Here is a 14,214-nt window from a genome sequence, read left to right as displayed (position 1 = left end):
TTCAGGCGCCCTCAAAATGTCAAACCACGCCCATGTTTGAGGTCGACAATTATAGCAGGGCCCACCCTGTTGGTGGCAACTTTCAGAGTGCTCGGTTGTATAAGGTAATACGTGCTTGGAGACAAATGTTCCAACGTCTTTTCAACATCTGGCAAAAGTTCCGATTGGATTTCAGGGCTCACCTGAGACTTGTTGCTTCCATTTGTAGCTAAAGTAGTAGAGGTGTTGCCATTGATGAGCACAACTTTCCATATTAGGCAATGTTTTTGTCCAAAAGTGCGTTTCCGCTCTATATTCTACAGGCTGTCCATCAGTGGTAGTTGTTAAGTCAATAAGAGACCCCCCCCCCCACACACACACACAGTGAATGGAACAAAATGACTTCTTCTCCAGATGTTTACCACCATGAGAGTTGGACTCTCTGCTAAATTAACGGTTTGCAAGCAGTACACAGGTCTCTTCTCATAAGACAGCTTCCATTGGAGAATTTATAGCCGCAGTGTCACATCTAATCAGAAAAGAAAGCAAAGCGGCAAAACGAAAAGGAGAAGTTTGACACGATCGCGACAATTTACAGCTGGAACGTCACTCCTGATCCTGGACTTGACGTGAGATGTTACAAATAGGCAGGTGGTAGTCATTTTTATTCTGTGGCTCTGAATACTTCCATTGACGGCAAAGAAATGACACTATCTCCACTTTCAATGTCTCTTCCTGAATGTCATGACTTCCTCCTTGGTCCATGCACTACATCTCCAAAAGGTTTAATCGGAGGACTACTTCTTGTGAAGTGCTAGGGCAAGTTCAAGAAATGACTGGGCAAACACCATAGATACTGCTACAGCAAAGTGGAGACTGTGGAACGAACACAAAGAAGGTGAAGTTTTTAAATGGGTGATATCTGATGAAATTAATTACTTTTTGACTTGTGACTGTTGCAACAAACTTTATTCAAAATGAGACTGAGGACAGCAAGTAAATTGGCATGATGCAGCAAAGTTGAGACTGTGGAGCCCACTCACAGATAAGTTAAACTGGTGGTGTGTGATTTAAAATAAAGAAATAAGTGTTAGTGAATTGCACTTCTGCGCATCTGGCTGTTCATGAGGCAACCCATTTTATTCAAAATGAGATCGACAGTCAGTAAACCGGGACACTGTAGCCAAGTGGAGACTATTGCTCCAGAACACACATATTGAACATATATTATTTTTAATCAGATGATGTATGGTGAAATGAATTATTTTCTGCTTGTTGGAAAGATGACACATTGTATTTGGGGTAAGAATGAGGGCAGCAAAACAAAAACGAGATGCTGCAGCAAAGTGGAGACTGCGGCTCCTAACTGCTGCACATACACGTACTGTACATAGAGAATGTATACATATAAATGGGGCCAGAACACCTGCGCAAGTCGCCCATGAGATATATAGACATCTTTCGGCATTTCAAAAACCAAAGGGGAAATAAATATACAAAAAAAGTGGAGGGGTGCGGGGGGTCGGGGGGGAGCAACAAGACGAGGGAGAAGGCCTGGCATAAAGATTAGATTTGCACTTGAAACATCTGCAAAGTCGTCCCAGCCCAAGCTAGCGCTTCCCTACAGGTTTGTTTGTCTGAGCTCACTGTTTCCCTTCTTTTTCACCTCTAACTCCCCCTTTTTGCGCTCCATTTCCTTTCGTTTCAACATCAACATTGGATTGTTGCATCCACAAGAATCTAAGATGACATTTTATCCCGATTTAACCCCTACACAAATTTCAGTTTTTCTAGAGGGCTTTTGTGGACATTTTTAATGGTCCTTCTAGTAAAAGCCTGAAGGTTTTGTGCTAACACTGACCCCTACTTGGAACTGTTCACAATTCCCTAAGTCCCAGATGAATCACTGTCAAACAGCGTAAAATCATGATGCTGCTGCCACCATGTTTCACTGCAGCAAGATTTGAAGGTTTTCATCGCACTTTACGAAGGCAAAATAGCATTTCGTGGCTCATTAAAACACACTGAAGGGCAAAACTGAGGTTGCCATCAAAAGACAGAGACTGTTTACAGCTGCTGCTGTCTCTTCATAGATAGATACGATTACAATTGACTAGAACAGGTGAAACACGTGTGGTAATGTGGCCTCCATGTTGGGAAGGGCTACTTTCCCATCACAACAATTGCTATTTCTCAATTTGACTTCTTGTCTCTTCTTGCATCCTTCTGATCCCGTGAAAAATCAGTGGCACAAAGACTCCACTTGTTGAGTTAGCGAGACTGAGACTGTACTCTGTGTTCTTCATTTTGAGAAATGGCTAATGGATGAGCAAGGGAGAGAATCCCATCAAATATAAATGGAGCACAGGCATTAGCTTAGCATCTTCCATTAGCATGCAGCTAGCTCAAAAGGAGCATTGTTTTCAATGGAGCAAGTAGTGTACATGTCTCTAGGCCATGCTATACTTAGTAGTGTATTTTATTGCTGTATCTATTTATTTACAAAGCCCTTATGTATGCCATATGCAGTAATCGTAATCGATGGAATAATTGGACCGATTATTCCATCAATGAATCGAACAAAAATATATTTTACATGATTAAATATATATATTTAATTATCTCAAAATTGCAGTTGTTTTTTTGTCTACATGGTAGTTGCCATCCGTGTCTGTGAGTGTGTATGGCTTTAATAGGCGGGGCCTGGCCTGGTGAGTGACGTGGGTGTCAGTAAACGCGAGTGTAGAGTCAAGTGGCGACAGGCTAACCCATTAGCAAGTGTGCATGATGAGTGACTTGCGTGAGTTGCGGAGCTCAGCTGCTCGTGCTTATCACGTGTTTTTTTTCATACAATTTCAATTTTTTTTCTCGATGAAGCGCTGAAATATGTGTGGAGTGGCAAATTCTGGTTTGCTGCGCAGGTTGGCATTTGTAACATGAAATGGTTTCTGAATAGTATCATTTTGTATGTAAATCATTTGTTTATTTAGGGGGTTCGCGTCCACTTGTGGAGTCTCATCATAAACATGGAAAGGAAAGGTCCAAAACCATCAGGTGCAGTTTAAAAAAAAGACTAGGGGGAGAAACAAGCAAAGAATGACTATAGTATGTTTTTATTTTATTTGGGGGAGGTGAGTTCCCAATGTGTGTGTGTGGGGGGGAGGGTTGGAGGGGTTCTTTTCCACCGGTGTGTATGTGTGTGTCACCATTACCCATTAACATGCATGTGCGTATTCCCTGCAGCACTATGAAAAATAGACATATAAAATGACTTGTCCTGTCTGAGAATCAACTGATAAGCCGATACTCTTGAGAGATCAAATATGCCAATATAATTACCAGTAAACTATAATTCATCACAACTACATCCACCTCCAATATAAAAACAATTTTAAAAAAAGACACACATGCTTTTGCCATTTCCCCTAACTTGCTCTGAGTCAACATCAGGTGTGCGCGTTTGTGTGTGTAGACTGTAGAGTGCACACACCGATAGGCCTACATGCACGCTAATGACGAAGAGCCCATCTGGGTGCTGACGGCGCACAGTCAAACGCTGTTGCGGAAAAAAAATGAGCCCCAGAGCAGGTGTCCCTTCCAGACTTGTTTTGAAGATGCCTGCTCATAGTACAACAAAATGGAAGCAATGATAGGATGCTTAAAGGAACCGGTATTGTGCTTTATTGGGTGAAAAAGACACATGTGGATTGTGTTTCTGGGCAGAAGCACGGGGACAAAAAACAGGTTGTATAAACATTCCGTGCATTTGACTTGCTTGCTTGACTCTCTCAGCATGTTGTCGTGCGTTAGCAATCATATTTCCTGAGACTTTTAAGTAACTGAAAATCAATATTTTATGCAGATTTTGTGCAATGATTCCTCCTCAAAAATGTGAGACTCATTGATTATTTTCTTCTTTTCATTCTGCAACTCAGCCAGTTGCCGGGTACATAGAGACAACCACCCATCGGCTGTCATATCCACTTCACTGGGCAATATATAAAGTCTTCAATGGAGCTAGCATGCATGTATGTAGATGAAGATGTACGCTGTAAATGACAGACCTAAGTCCCCACTCCGGCTGTCCACTGTCGAAGTGTCTTTAGGCAAGACACCAAACCCCAAGTAGCCTCCAGGTTGGAATTGCGCCTGGTTAAACAAAGAATACATAAATAATGCGGTGGGAGAATCTGTGCAGCCAAAAAAACAACAACAAAAAAACGCATGAGAGAATAGCCCTAAATGTATAACCCAAAACTAAATTAACTGGAATTCAAAAGTTACATCCGCCTTCCATGTACCAGATGATCCACTGAAAACTGTAGTGGAATACTCTCACTCTCCATTTTTGAAGGAGAGTGATTTAAAATTTTATGGCAGTGATAAGACTTGGAGGGAGGGGGGCTGGGGGTTATGTCTTTTATATAGGAAACATTCCATCCATCTTCTACTTGTTACTTGTTTTACTACAATTTCTCTTAAAACACCATAGCCAGTATCAAGATTTTGAGGAGATATAATGTCCCTTTTATCCAAAACTGAGACAACATCATCATCAGTTTCGTAAGTTGGAACCCGACCAGTATCAACTTGGTTGACTGAACAAAAAAGGAACAAAATAGAATTAGCGGAGGAAAAGTCTAACTCCAAACATCTGCAAACTTTTCCAATATTTCATGAAAATGATATCTGCTCTCTTTTTAAGGCTTGGTACAGCGATGGATTAGTAAAAATGCTTCGTGCAATAATAGGCCCTTTATATGTCAAAATCCATTTCAAAATACAAATGGCTAAAATGACAGTGGCTCACTTTCAACAATTTTGAAAATCCTAATCAGTGCAATGGGTCGACAATACGACTGTGATGTAATATATGATTTTTTTCAAGGTCTTCTTCCAACGTATGTTTTTGAAACACACACAAGCAATACGTGTATGTGTTACAATCTGTGTTACAATCTGATCAGATTTTTTCTACATGAATGATTTGGTTTTATAGGCTCATACTAAAATAAAGGAAAATTAACTGGAAATTCATATGGAAGATGGTTTATCAACTTCAGTTGGAGTTAACTTACTACACACAAAATTCTATCCAACAGGTGTGGCGTCAGCACAAGTCAAAAAATCGTAAATCAGATTACATACAATAATCTAAGATTTTGTCACGTCAACTCTTCCTGTTGCATGAAACAATGGTTGAAGCACTGAAGTCATCTGGACAGTATAAAACGCAATATTTGAAAATTAAATTTTATGACCCGATTTGAATTCATTGAATTGTTCAGCCTGACAGATCTCCGTGACTCAAATGCAAATATGTGTTCTCTAAACTATGACATCCACTATCACTTGTCGAGACTGCCGTCGTAGTGCTGTCACCACCTCCTTCTACTCTGGTGTACAAATTTCCCCAACTTCTTGAAGCCCTTTCATCCCATAAATGTAGCTAAATGAAGTATTCATTTGGCATAAAGGAATGTTGTTTTTTTTAATGTGTGTCATACGGAACACACGGATCCAACTCACGGATATCACGTCATAACATCCTGAGTGACGGCTCGGGAATTCCTCCTGTTAAAAGACTAGAGATGTCCAGAAAGAAAGTCCAGCTGTGAAATCGAGTAATATACAGTGTTTATTAGTGAGCAGGGCGGCTGGGCTTGTGTTACGAGCAGAGCAGGGACTGGAAAACAACAATTCATGAAACGTAGTTCAGAATCCAGCTGTCTTTATTATTATTATTTTTTCTACATGGAGACCCACTTCTGAGGGCGGAGTCCACTTGGGAAGAGACCCATGCCAGGACTGCCACTTCCTCTACATGGCTGTTCTCAAGGAAGCAGGAGGGCTGGGAACGGGAAACTCCCTCAAACACATCACAGACATGTGGGAATTCATACAAAGAGTGTACTGCAGCTATATCACGGCATGATGTGAGCTCATTAAAGACACTGTAAAGTGAATTCAGAGGTTTGTTTCAAGGTACAATGTAGATGCTTGAAATTGCGGAAAATGCCATATTGAATTTCAGAGAGTTAACAATAAACTGTTTTTGATTTTAGTAATGCTGATTTTTGGGCTATGGCTAAAATGGGGTCCAGTGACTCTCTTGGGGTCTGCATCGCCCTCATGAAATCAGACCTTGAGCGCCTTTGTTCACATCAGTAGCTATCCAGCACATTTGCGACATGCTGGCTAGCTAGTATCCCTGTATGCCGAAAATGTACATTGGCTTCAGTCTCCTGGTGTGGTTTCTTTAAAGTGCCTTGATGTCCGCCATGAGTGCATGCATGTCATTGAATGATGGTTTAGAATTTTTCGTTGGTCTGGCTGCTTTTGAGCGCCTTGTTGTTGAACCACGACAAAGACCCGTTGCAACGTGGGAGGAGTGTATTCGATAAGTTTCAGATGTGTTAGTAGGCTTTCCCTGAGGTACTTGTAGCTGTCCTCAATGTCTGCTATTGTTCCTTCAGGGAGTGAGACCCCTTCAGTGCGGACTACCTTTCCTCTCTTAGTCACCATCCGACTGCATTTCTCAAGCCCGAATGACATCCTGATGTCGCTGCTGTAGATCCTGGTCGTATGGATCAGGGAGTCTATGTCGCTTTCGCTCTTTGCATAAAGCTTTATGTCATCCATGTAGAGGAGGTGACTGATCGTAGCTCCATTTCTGAGGCGGTATCCATCGCCTGTCTTGGTGATTACTTGGCTTAGGGGGTTCAGTCCTATGCAGAACAGCAGTGGGGAGAGTGCATCACCTTGGTATATGCCACATTTGATGGACACTTGGGTAAGTGGCTTGCCATTGGCTTCAAGTGTGGTTTTCCACATCCTCATCGAGTTCGCAACGAAGGCTCTTAGGGTCCTGTTCACCTTATATAACTCCAAGCATTCAGTGATCCATGTATGTAATAAATAATAATCATTATTATTATTTATAAATAAATAAAAATAATAATTAAAATAGATATATTCATTCATTCATTCATCTTCCAAGCCGCTTGATCCTCACTAGGGTCGCGGGGGGTGCTGGAGCCTATCCCAGCTGTCTTCGGGCAGTAGGCGGGGGACACCCTGAATCGGTTGCCAGCCAATCGCAGGGCACACAGAAACGAACAACCATTCGCACTCACACTCACACCTAGGGACAATTTAGAGTGTTCAATCAGCCTGCCACGCATGTTTTCGGAATGTGGGAGGAAACCGGAGCACCCGGAGAAAACCCACGCAGGCCCGGGGAGAACATGCAAACTCCACACAGGGAGGCCGGAGCTGGAATCGAACCCGGTACCTCTGAACTGTGAAGCCGACGTGCTAACCACTGGACTACCGGGCCGCCTAAAATATATATATTTATTTTTTATTTTTTATTTTTAATTGGACGACGTACTATCACGACAGTCACATGTACTAAATTTCCCACAACACTGATTGAACAAGCAATGTCATGTGATCATCTGCAGCTAGCGATGGCCAAGAGGGCGTGTCATAACTAATTAACATGTTGAGTCGCATGTGTCTTGGCAGAGGCTCCGTCGAACCCCTGACAACGACTCACCGAACCCCTGGGGTTCGATCGAACCCAAGTTAAGAACCACTGCACTAAATTAAACTTGTCCTGGCAAAAAAAAAAGAAAATTTGCCAATTTTTATGCCAAGCGCGCATGTACCTGTCAACAAAAATAAAGCCCCAGGTCTTGTTTTCTTTTTGTAATGAGCACCAAACATACCTTGGCATTCATTTCACTGGACAAAAACACATGTTCCCATCTTTGTTTTGAAGATTTTGTTGATGTTTCTGGCCACCACGTATCTTCAAATGCTGAGTAGTTTTACGTTGTTCTCGCTAATTTTGTGAAACCAGTCAAAAATGGACATGATATTCATTCACTTTGCGTTATTTCCTGTGGGGAAACATTTTGAAATTAGAGGTTAATCTGGAGGATTGTTTCCCGCTTTTGAGGTTCCACGCTAATGGCTTAAAACCAAGAATGGGAGCAAAGAGGAAGTGGAGAAAAACAGATGGTTTGGCGGCTGGGAGGGGCGGTAGTAGCGTACAGGTGGGATAGAAGGCGGAATGATGGAAAATGTCTTTGTCCTTCATCCTTCTAATGATGTGATGATGTCCTTCCTCTGGTCAAGCCCCACATGCAGCTGCTTGGTGCCAAATGCAGTCCCTGCCTTCTACGCCTCCCAAGGTCCATGCTAGTGTTGAAAAGGGGGTACCACCATATGGTAGCCATCATATCTGGCGCGGTACCAGCGAGGAGGATAAAGATATGTAGGCAGAGTGACTACGCTTAAGTGGAAAAAATCTGTCAAACATTTCTTGTATTCTTGACTTGTCCGCCATCCAGAATGTCCAGAAATAGTAAGAGCGGGAAGTACTACTTCCGGAAGCATACGTTTTTTATGACTTTACCTGAGCTGGGGAAGAAAATCATTCCCAAGAACGCGTTAGGTGTTGTCAAGTTAAGGCTTGATGGATATGCCTGAAATAAAATGCTGATCTGAACAGAGCCACTTTTTCTTTATTTTATTTTATTTTATTTTTGGGGGGGAGGGAGGCATTCAGTTGTCTGTTAACATGTAGCCTGTCAGGACATTTTTGAATCAGCACCCAATTTTCTCAAACTTTCATCCGTCCAGTCTGCCACATCGCGATACATGTCCATAAAGCCGAGAACAGACTACAAGTAGCAACACAATCCTCGTAAAAGCTGCCGCTTTTAGATTTATTATCCCTGGGAGGGAAGGCCGAAAGAAGCCTGACTTGTCCACCTTGTGAGACGTACAGACAGAGACCAAATGGCTTCTGGCTTACAAGACATTTTTTTCTGGAGACTTTGGCATCTGCTTTCGCCCTCTGTTTTGAGCTGGACCACATATGATGGGATCGCTCGACAGATCTCATCCGCTGTCCTCGTCATCTCACCTCGTCAGTCAGCAGCGGCGGCAACATTCAGTTCATAGCTACTGTTGCTAATAAACACAGAGGACTTTTCTTTACCCTTTAGGTTCATTTTTTTTTTACACTAAAACACTGTTTGGGTTTCAAATACTGTAAATGTAATTTTCACCTTTTCATTTCATCTTTCCTCATTGAACTGAATGAAATACAAATTATCTGTCCCGGCACTTCCCCAACCCTGTCAAAAAACATTTTTTGCCATTTGTTTTTAGTAGAAGACACGGCACTCTATAATATTGCACATAAACAAACATACATTCATTTCATAAGTAAATAGAATGTAAGCATGGAAACTGTTTTTTTACACATTTTTTGCCTTCAAGTCAATGCTCGTTGTATTGCTCCTTGTTACCATTTCTTTTATTTTACAATTGTTATCCACATTATAGCTTTAATTTTATTAATAGTAATTACTTTTATACATTTTATGTAATACTTGCCATCCACATGAGCTTCTTAATATTAGTGAACACTAAATATAATTAGAAGAAAATTTTATATCGGCACCAATATTAACCACTATTAGTCTTTGATGCTATGACGTTAAGTGCAAGGTGTGTTAAGCCCTTAAGTAGCATTTTTAACTCAACTCAACTCATTTGTATCCATCCATTCATTTTCCGAACCGCTTGGTCCTCCCTAGGGTCGCGGGGGGTGCTGGAGCCAATCCCAGCCGTCTTTGGGCAGTAGGCGGTGGACACCCTGAATCAGTTGAACTAATTTGTATTGATGTTTTATTTAAAGAACCTATATAAACGTGTTTAAAAAGGAACTATAGAAATAAAAAGGAACCATAGCAATACAATTATTATTAGTACAAATTTAAATTCTGTAAAGTTTACAAGTTGCAAATTATAAAAGCTTAGTTTGTTGCACAATAATAATCATCATCATCATCGTCATCGTCAAAAAATACATCCAGAAATATATTAACATAGACGAATTTGAAGGAAAAGTTACACTGATCATATATATATTTTTTTTACCTCACAAGAAAGACTCACAGTCAAGTTAAGCATCTTCCTTCGTCCTGCTACAAAGTAACAATCTGGGTCTGCCATTGCCAATACTGAAGTGAGCCCTCCTTTTGCCCTCCACCCACCGAGCACGACAATGAGACATGGAGAACACACAGAGACATTTGGACTGCGTGTGTCAATTTAAAAAGATGGCAAACGGCCAATCACAGAGTAGCCAGAAGACAAATTAAGCGAGGACCTTCCCAAGTAGAACGTCCTTGGACAGATTAGATGCAAGAAAGCAAGGATGAGCCACAGAAGCTGTCACGATACTCCTCTATTCTTTGGCGTCTTTCAATATTTCACTTTTATTTCATTCCACAAACGGAATGCGAATCAGAATTCCGTGTTCAAACTTATACAACATATTAATATAGAGAAATGTTTTTCTTTGACTTTCCCTTTAAGAAATACATTTGAGGGTGGAAAAAAAAACCCTAATTGTAGAAATCAACAATTGCTTGTGCTAATCCGACCCAAAAACGTACACAGAACAGGTTATGCTGAATGCATCATGACGCTACTTAACTGTGAATTGCATTTATTTTTATCTGTTGTTGTTATTTATACCTATTTACTTATTATTATTATTACTTACTGTATATATTTACTTTTTCTTTTCATTACTTATTATTATTACTTATATCAGTTTTGTTCTTCTTGTTTGTCCTTTTGTTTCTCCCTTTAATGATGTTTGCTGCTGTGAATAGGGAATTTCTCCGTTGTGAGACGAATAAAGGTTTTCTTATCTTTTCTTATCTTGATAGACATGCATTTCCATTGCCGCACATTTTAAAAGTGTACGTTTATCCACCTGCTGCTTTCACTCATCAAACACAAACAAGTGCTGTATCTATCTTCAATCACTACATCGCACCGCCACATTACAAAATGTAACACACTACCAAACACACATTCTCAATTTCAATTAAAATTTAAATAAAAAATCAAGCGCGTTTTAGCATATGAAAATACATAAACATATACTTGTTTGGATGCAATTTTTGACTCGTAGAAGTAATGCAAATGAGTTCCGAGGCGGTCGTCTTGATTGACAATGAGCAAGAGCCAGGTGTCATCAATCAACACCCGACTGTTGCGCTGGAACAAAAGCAGCTTGCTGAAACCCCCACTTCAGGCACTTTTTTTTACCCCCCATTTTGCAAGGTATGGTGCACTGCAACCTGGACAAGCCATTGTGACGACTTAAGGTTTGTGTGTGTTAATTGGTAACTTTAGTTTGTGGACTATTTGCGTTAGGGTTTTTTTTTTTAACCCCCGCTGCACCCCCCTCCCCAAGAGGCCCAACTAATGGAAGAATAAAAAATATAATTTACATTTAATGTTTTGGGTGAAATGGTCCCAGTTCCTTCAAATGGTTCTTTTAATTCTGATGTGTCAAACTTGAAGGCCTTGTGTCATTTTATGGCTGAAAGCGGGCCACTCTTCCCCCCCCGTCCCCCCGTCCCCAAAAAGAATTTGAATCAAAAGCAATGGTAATTCGGTAATACAATGTACCCCACACTGAATGTTTTAGGAATGGAAACTCTTGCACAGACACTGTGCAGCTCATCTTCTTGCTAAGAAACAAAATGTAAATGCAACTTCCAGAATGACCTGCCCCGGGCTCTTATGTTGCCAAATGCTATTTGGTTTTTGTACTATTCACCCAGTTGTAGCTGTTGCCCAAGTAAAATAAAAGTGAGCCTTTTACAGGTGAATTTTGACTTTGATCTTGAAACTTGTTAATGCCCCAACTGGCTAGTGTTTCAATAATTTTTGCAATTGATGCCTTTCTGTGACTCTTCCAGTATCTGTTGCAACCTGCTAATTACCCTTGACGATCGGTTGATGCTTCTCTCTGAAAACTTGCAATGGTACTGGCTCGGCTATTGTAAGGTGTGGTCATTGGCTGATATTAAAATGTGTATCTGAAAATTTGTATCTATCCTAATTGATGCAGGAAATGTATTTGATTCCTGAATCGCTTGTGGAAGAACGGAAAGTGCTACTGTTGGGCAATTTTAAAGTTTACCTGTCAAGGCTGTATTAAGTTATTTCAAAAGAAAGGTATTGCCAGGTTTTGTGAGGAGTATATGGTCTTCAAACCCACCCTTCCAAGAAATAATTTTCACTCTGCATTTTGGACAGAAACACCACAGCGCCTGAAGATGTCTGGCCGTGGAAAGAAGGCTGCTGCAAAGCCCAAATGTGTGGTTTCCAGCTCTGTGCGGGCCGGCCTCACCTTCCCAGTCAGTCGCATCCACAGGTATCTAAAGACGGGCAACTACGCTCAGCGCGTGGGCAACGGTGCAGCGGTCTACCTCGCCGCCATCTTGGAGTACCTATGCGCCGAGATCCTGGAGCTGGCGGGCAATGCCTGTCGCGACAACAAGAAGCAGCGCATCGCTCCTCGTCATCTTGTGCTGGCGGTGAAGGGCGATGAGGAACTCGACAAGATGTTTGCCGGTGTCACCATTTCAGATGGCGGTGTGGTCCCCAATATCCATGCGGCGCTCATTCCCAAAAGGTCCAAGCGCATCAGAGAGGAGATTACTGCCCAAGATATTCAGTCTCAAGACTTTTAATTGATATTTGCAAAGGTTATTTTTAATACAATAAATGTATATTTTTTCCAAATGACTCCTTCTACAATGCTTGAGTTTCTCAACCAAATATAAACCATGCAAAATGTTCTGAATGCAAATTAATTGCTGTACTTCACACTGTGAATATTGCAGGGATATTCACTGCTAACTGTTAAAGGTGAGGATCAGTACACTGTCAAAGGATTAAAAAAATATATATATAAAAGAAAATAACAAAACTGAAGTCTGTACTACCACCTGCTGGTTGTGGATTTTTTTTTTCTCAACAGCGGCAGAAACACAGGCTAGTTGCAAAGTTAATATTTTTACGCACTAATTCAGAGTACCTTCTAAATGCTTTGAGTAGTTTCAGCGAATCTCCTGAAGCCCCAAGGCAACGGGTCTGTCTAAGGCTAGAAGGTTGTGCAGGCTACATATGCGACCTTGAGTGCACAAGAAATGACTGATGCCTCATTGCAGCCTCTTTCTGACACATGGTTGTCCCCTGACATTGCGGTTTCTTGCGAATCAAATTCGAGGCATACAGGTTATAGACAAAAACTAGCGATGACACTAAAAACAAAACCTTTCCATTAATGATATAGGAGCCCTTATTTTTGACTACTCGGTGGTGGGCTTAAACGCACAACATTGGGTGCATTTAAGGGTGATGAACTACATTTCTGGTATGTTCAAAGTACAAGAAGGAGACTTCTTACTTTTTCTTTTCTGATTGATATAAAAATGATTTAGTAGATATAAACACATAACGGGGTAGGACTAGATAAGTTTTTTACTTCATCCTACTCCCTTGAACATAACTGTGTTGAATGAAGACTGATTTCTTTCTTTTTACTTTATCTACCTTATTTTCTGTCAAATTATTACTGTATATGTTTTATGTTCAATATACAATGAACAACAAACAATGAACATACATTTCTGCTCAACAATCCGAACAAATTGTTCAATAAATGCATTCACCTAAACTGAAATCATGATTGGACCTGCATTATTGTGGGAGGAAATTGTTACTTGGGATCACTCCAGGCCCGTAAAGGAACGAGCCAAGGAAATTGGAAAAGTGGAAATTATCTGTCATGAAATGCTTTAATAAAAGTAATTGAAACTCCATCTTCCATTTATAAAACGAGATCCAGTATATTTATAGCATAATGGCCTTCATTTTTGTTTTTTCGATATGTACGAGGTTCCAGGGTCGATTCTAAATGTAATTGGTATTGCTGTAGATTTGTATTTACTAAAAGAACCAACCCCATATTAAAAAAATAACGAAACTTTTCAAAAGAAATGTATTTGTTTATCTAAAACCTAATTAAAACTATTTTAAAATTAAAGGTGAAAACGAAATAAAAAGAAACATTTCGAGTAGAATGAAAACTCCAGAACTCGTAGAATCTGCCACAAGATAGAGCCAGAGAACACATTTTCCCGACAACTCACAAGTCAGATCACATTGACAGTTCAAAATAATGACAACAATGTTTTGTTTTTAATAATAGACTGTGAGCTTTACCAAACCTTTTTTTTTTTTTGTTATTGGTTGTTTTTAACAGTGTACCATGCACTTAATTCACTGTATGAAGCGCAATGGAAATCTCAGAAGGCACCGTGTATTGATATACAGTATACT

The 14,214-nt window shown here is 40.5% G+C and overlaps 1 protein-coding gene and 1 long non-coding RNA gene across 5 annotated transcripts in view; both read left to right on the top strand.

Moving 5' to 3' along the window:
* Positions 1–12,612, top strand: part of LOC127609416 (late histone H2A.2.2-like) — a 155,267-nt gene extending 142,655 nt beyond the window's left edge. Inside the window, exons 1-2 of one of the 4 annotated variants that reach the window (XM_052079319.1) lie at positions 11,130–11,139; positions 12,124–12,612. In XM_052079319.1, the coding sequence (XP_051935279.1) occupies positions 12,144–12,560 (417 nt within the window). In that variant the 5' untranslated portion in view covers positions 11,130–11,139; positions 12,124–12,143 and the 3' untranslated portion in view covers positions 12,561–12,612. Of the gene's footprint in view, positions 1–11,129; positions 11,140–11,159; positions 11,184–11,765; positions 11,872–12,123 lie in introns of those variants that run through there. The other 3 variants (XM_052079320.1, XM_052079317.1, XM_052079318.1) reach the window with 3 other exon arrangements.
* The window catches only part of LOC127609428 (uncharacterized), a 353,255-nt gene that overhangs the window by 137,407 nt on the left and 201,634 nt on the right, over positions 1–14,214 (top strand). The window lies entirely within an intron of this gene.

The sequence above is a fragment of the Hippocampus zosterae genome, chromosome 10 (assembly GCF_025434085.1).
Source record: "Hippocampus zosterae strain Florida chromosome 10, ASM2543408v3, whole genome shotgun sequence".
NCBI lineage: Eukaryota > Metazoa > Chordata > Actinopteri > Syngnathiformes > Syngnathidae > Hippocampus > Hippocampus zosterae.
Note: the sequence above shows the minus strand (reverse complement) of the source record. Positions and strands in the feature narration are given on the sequence as shown.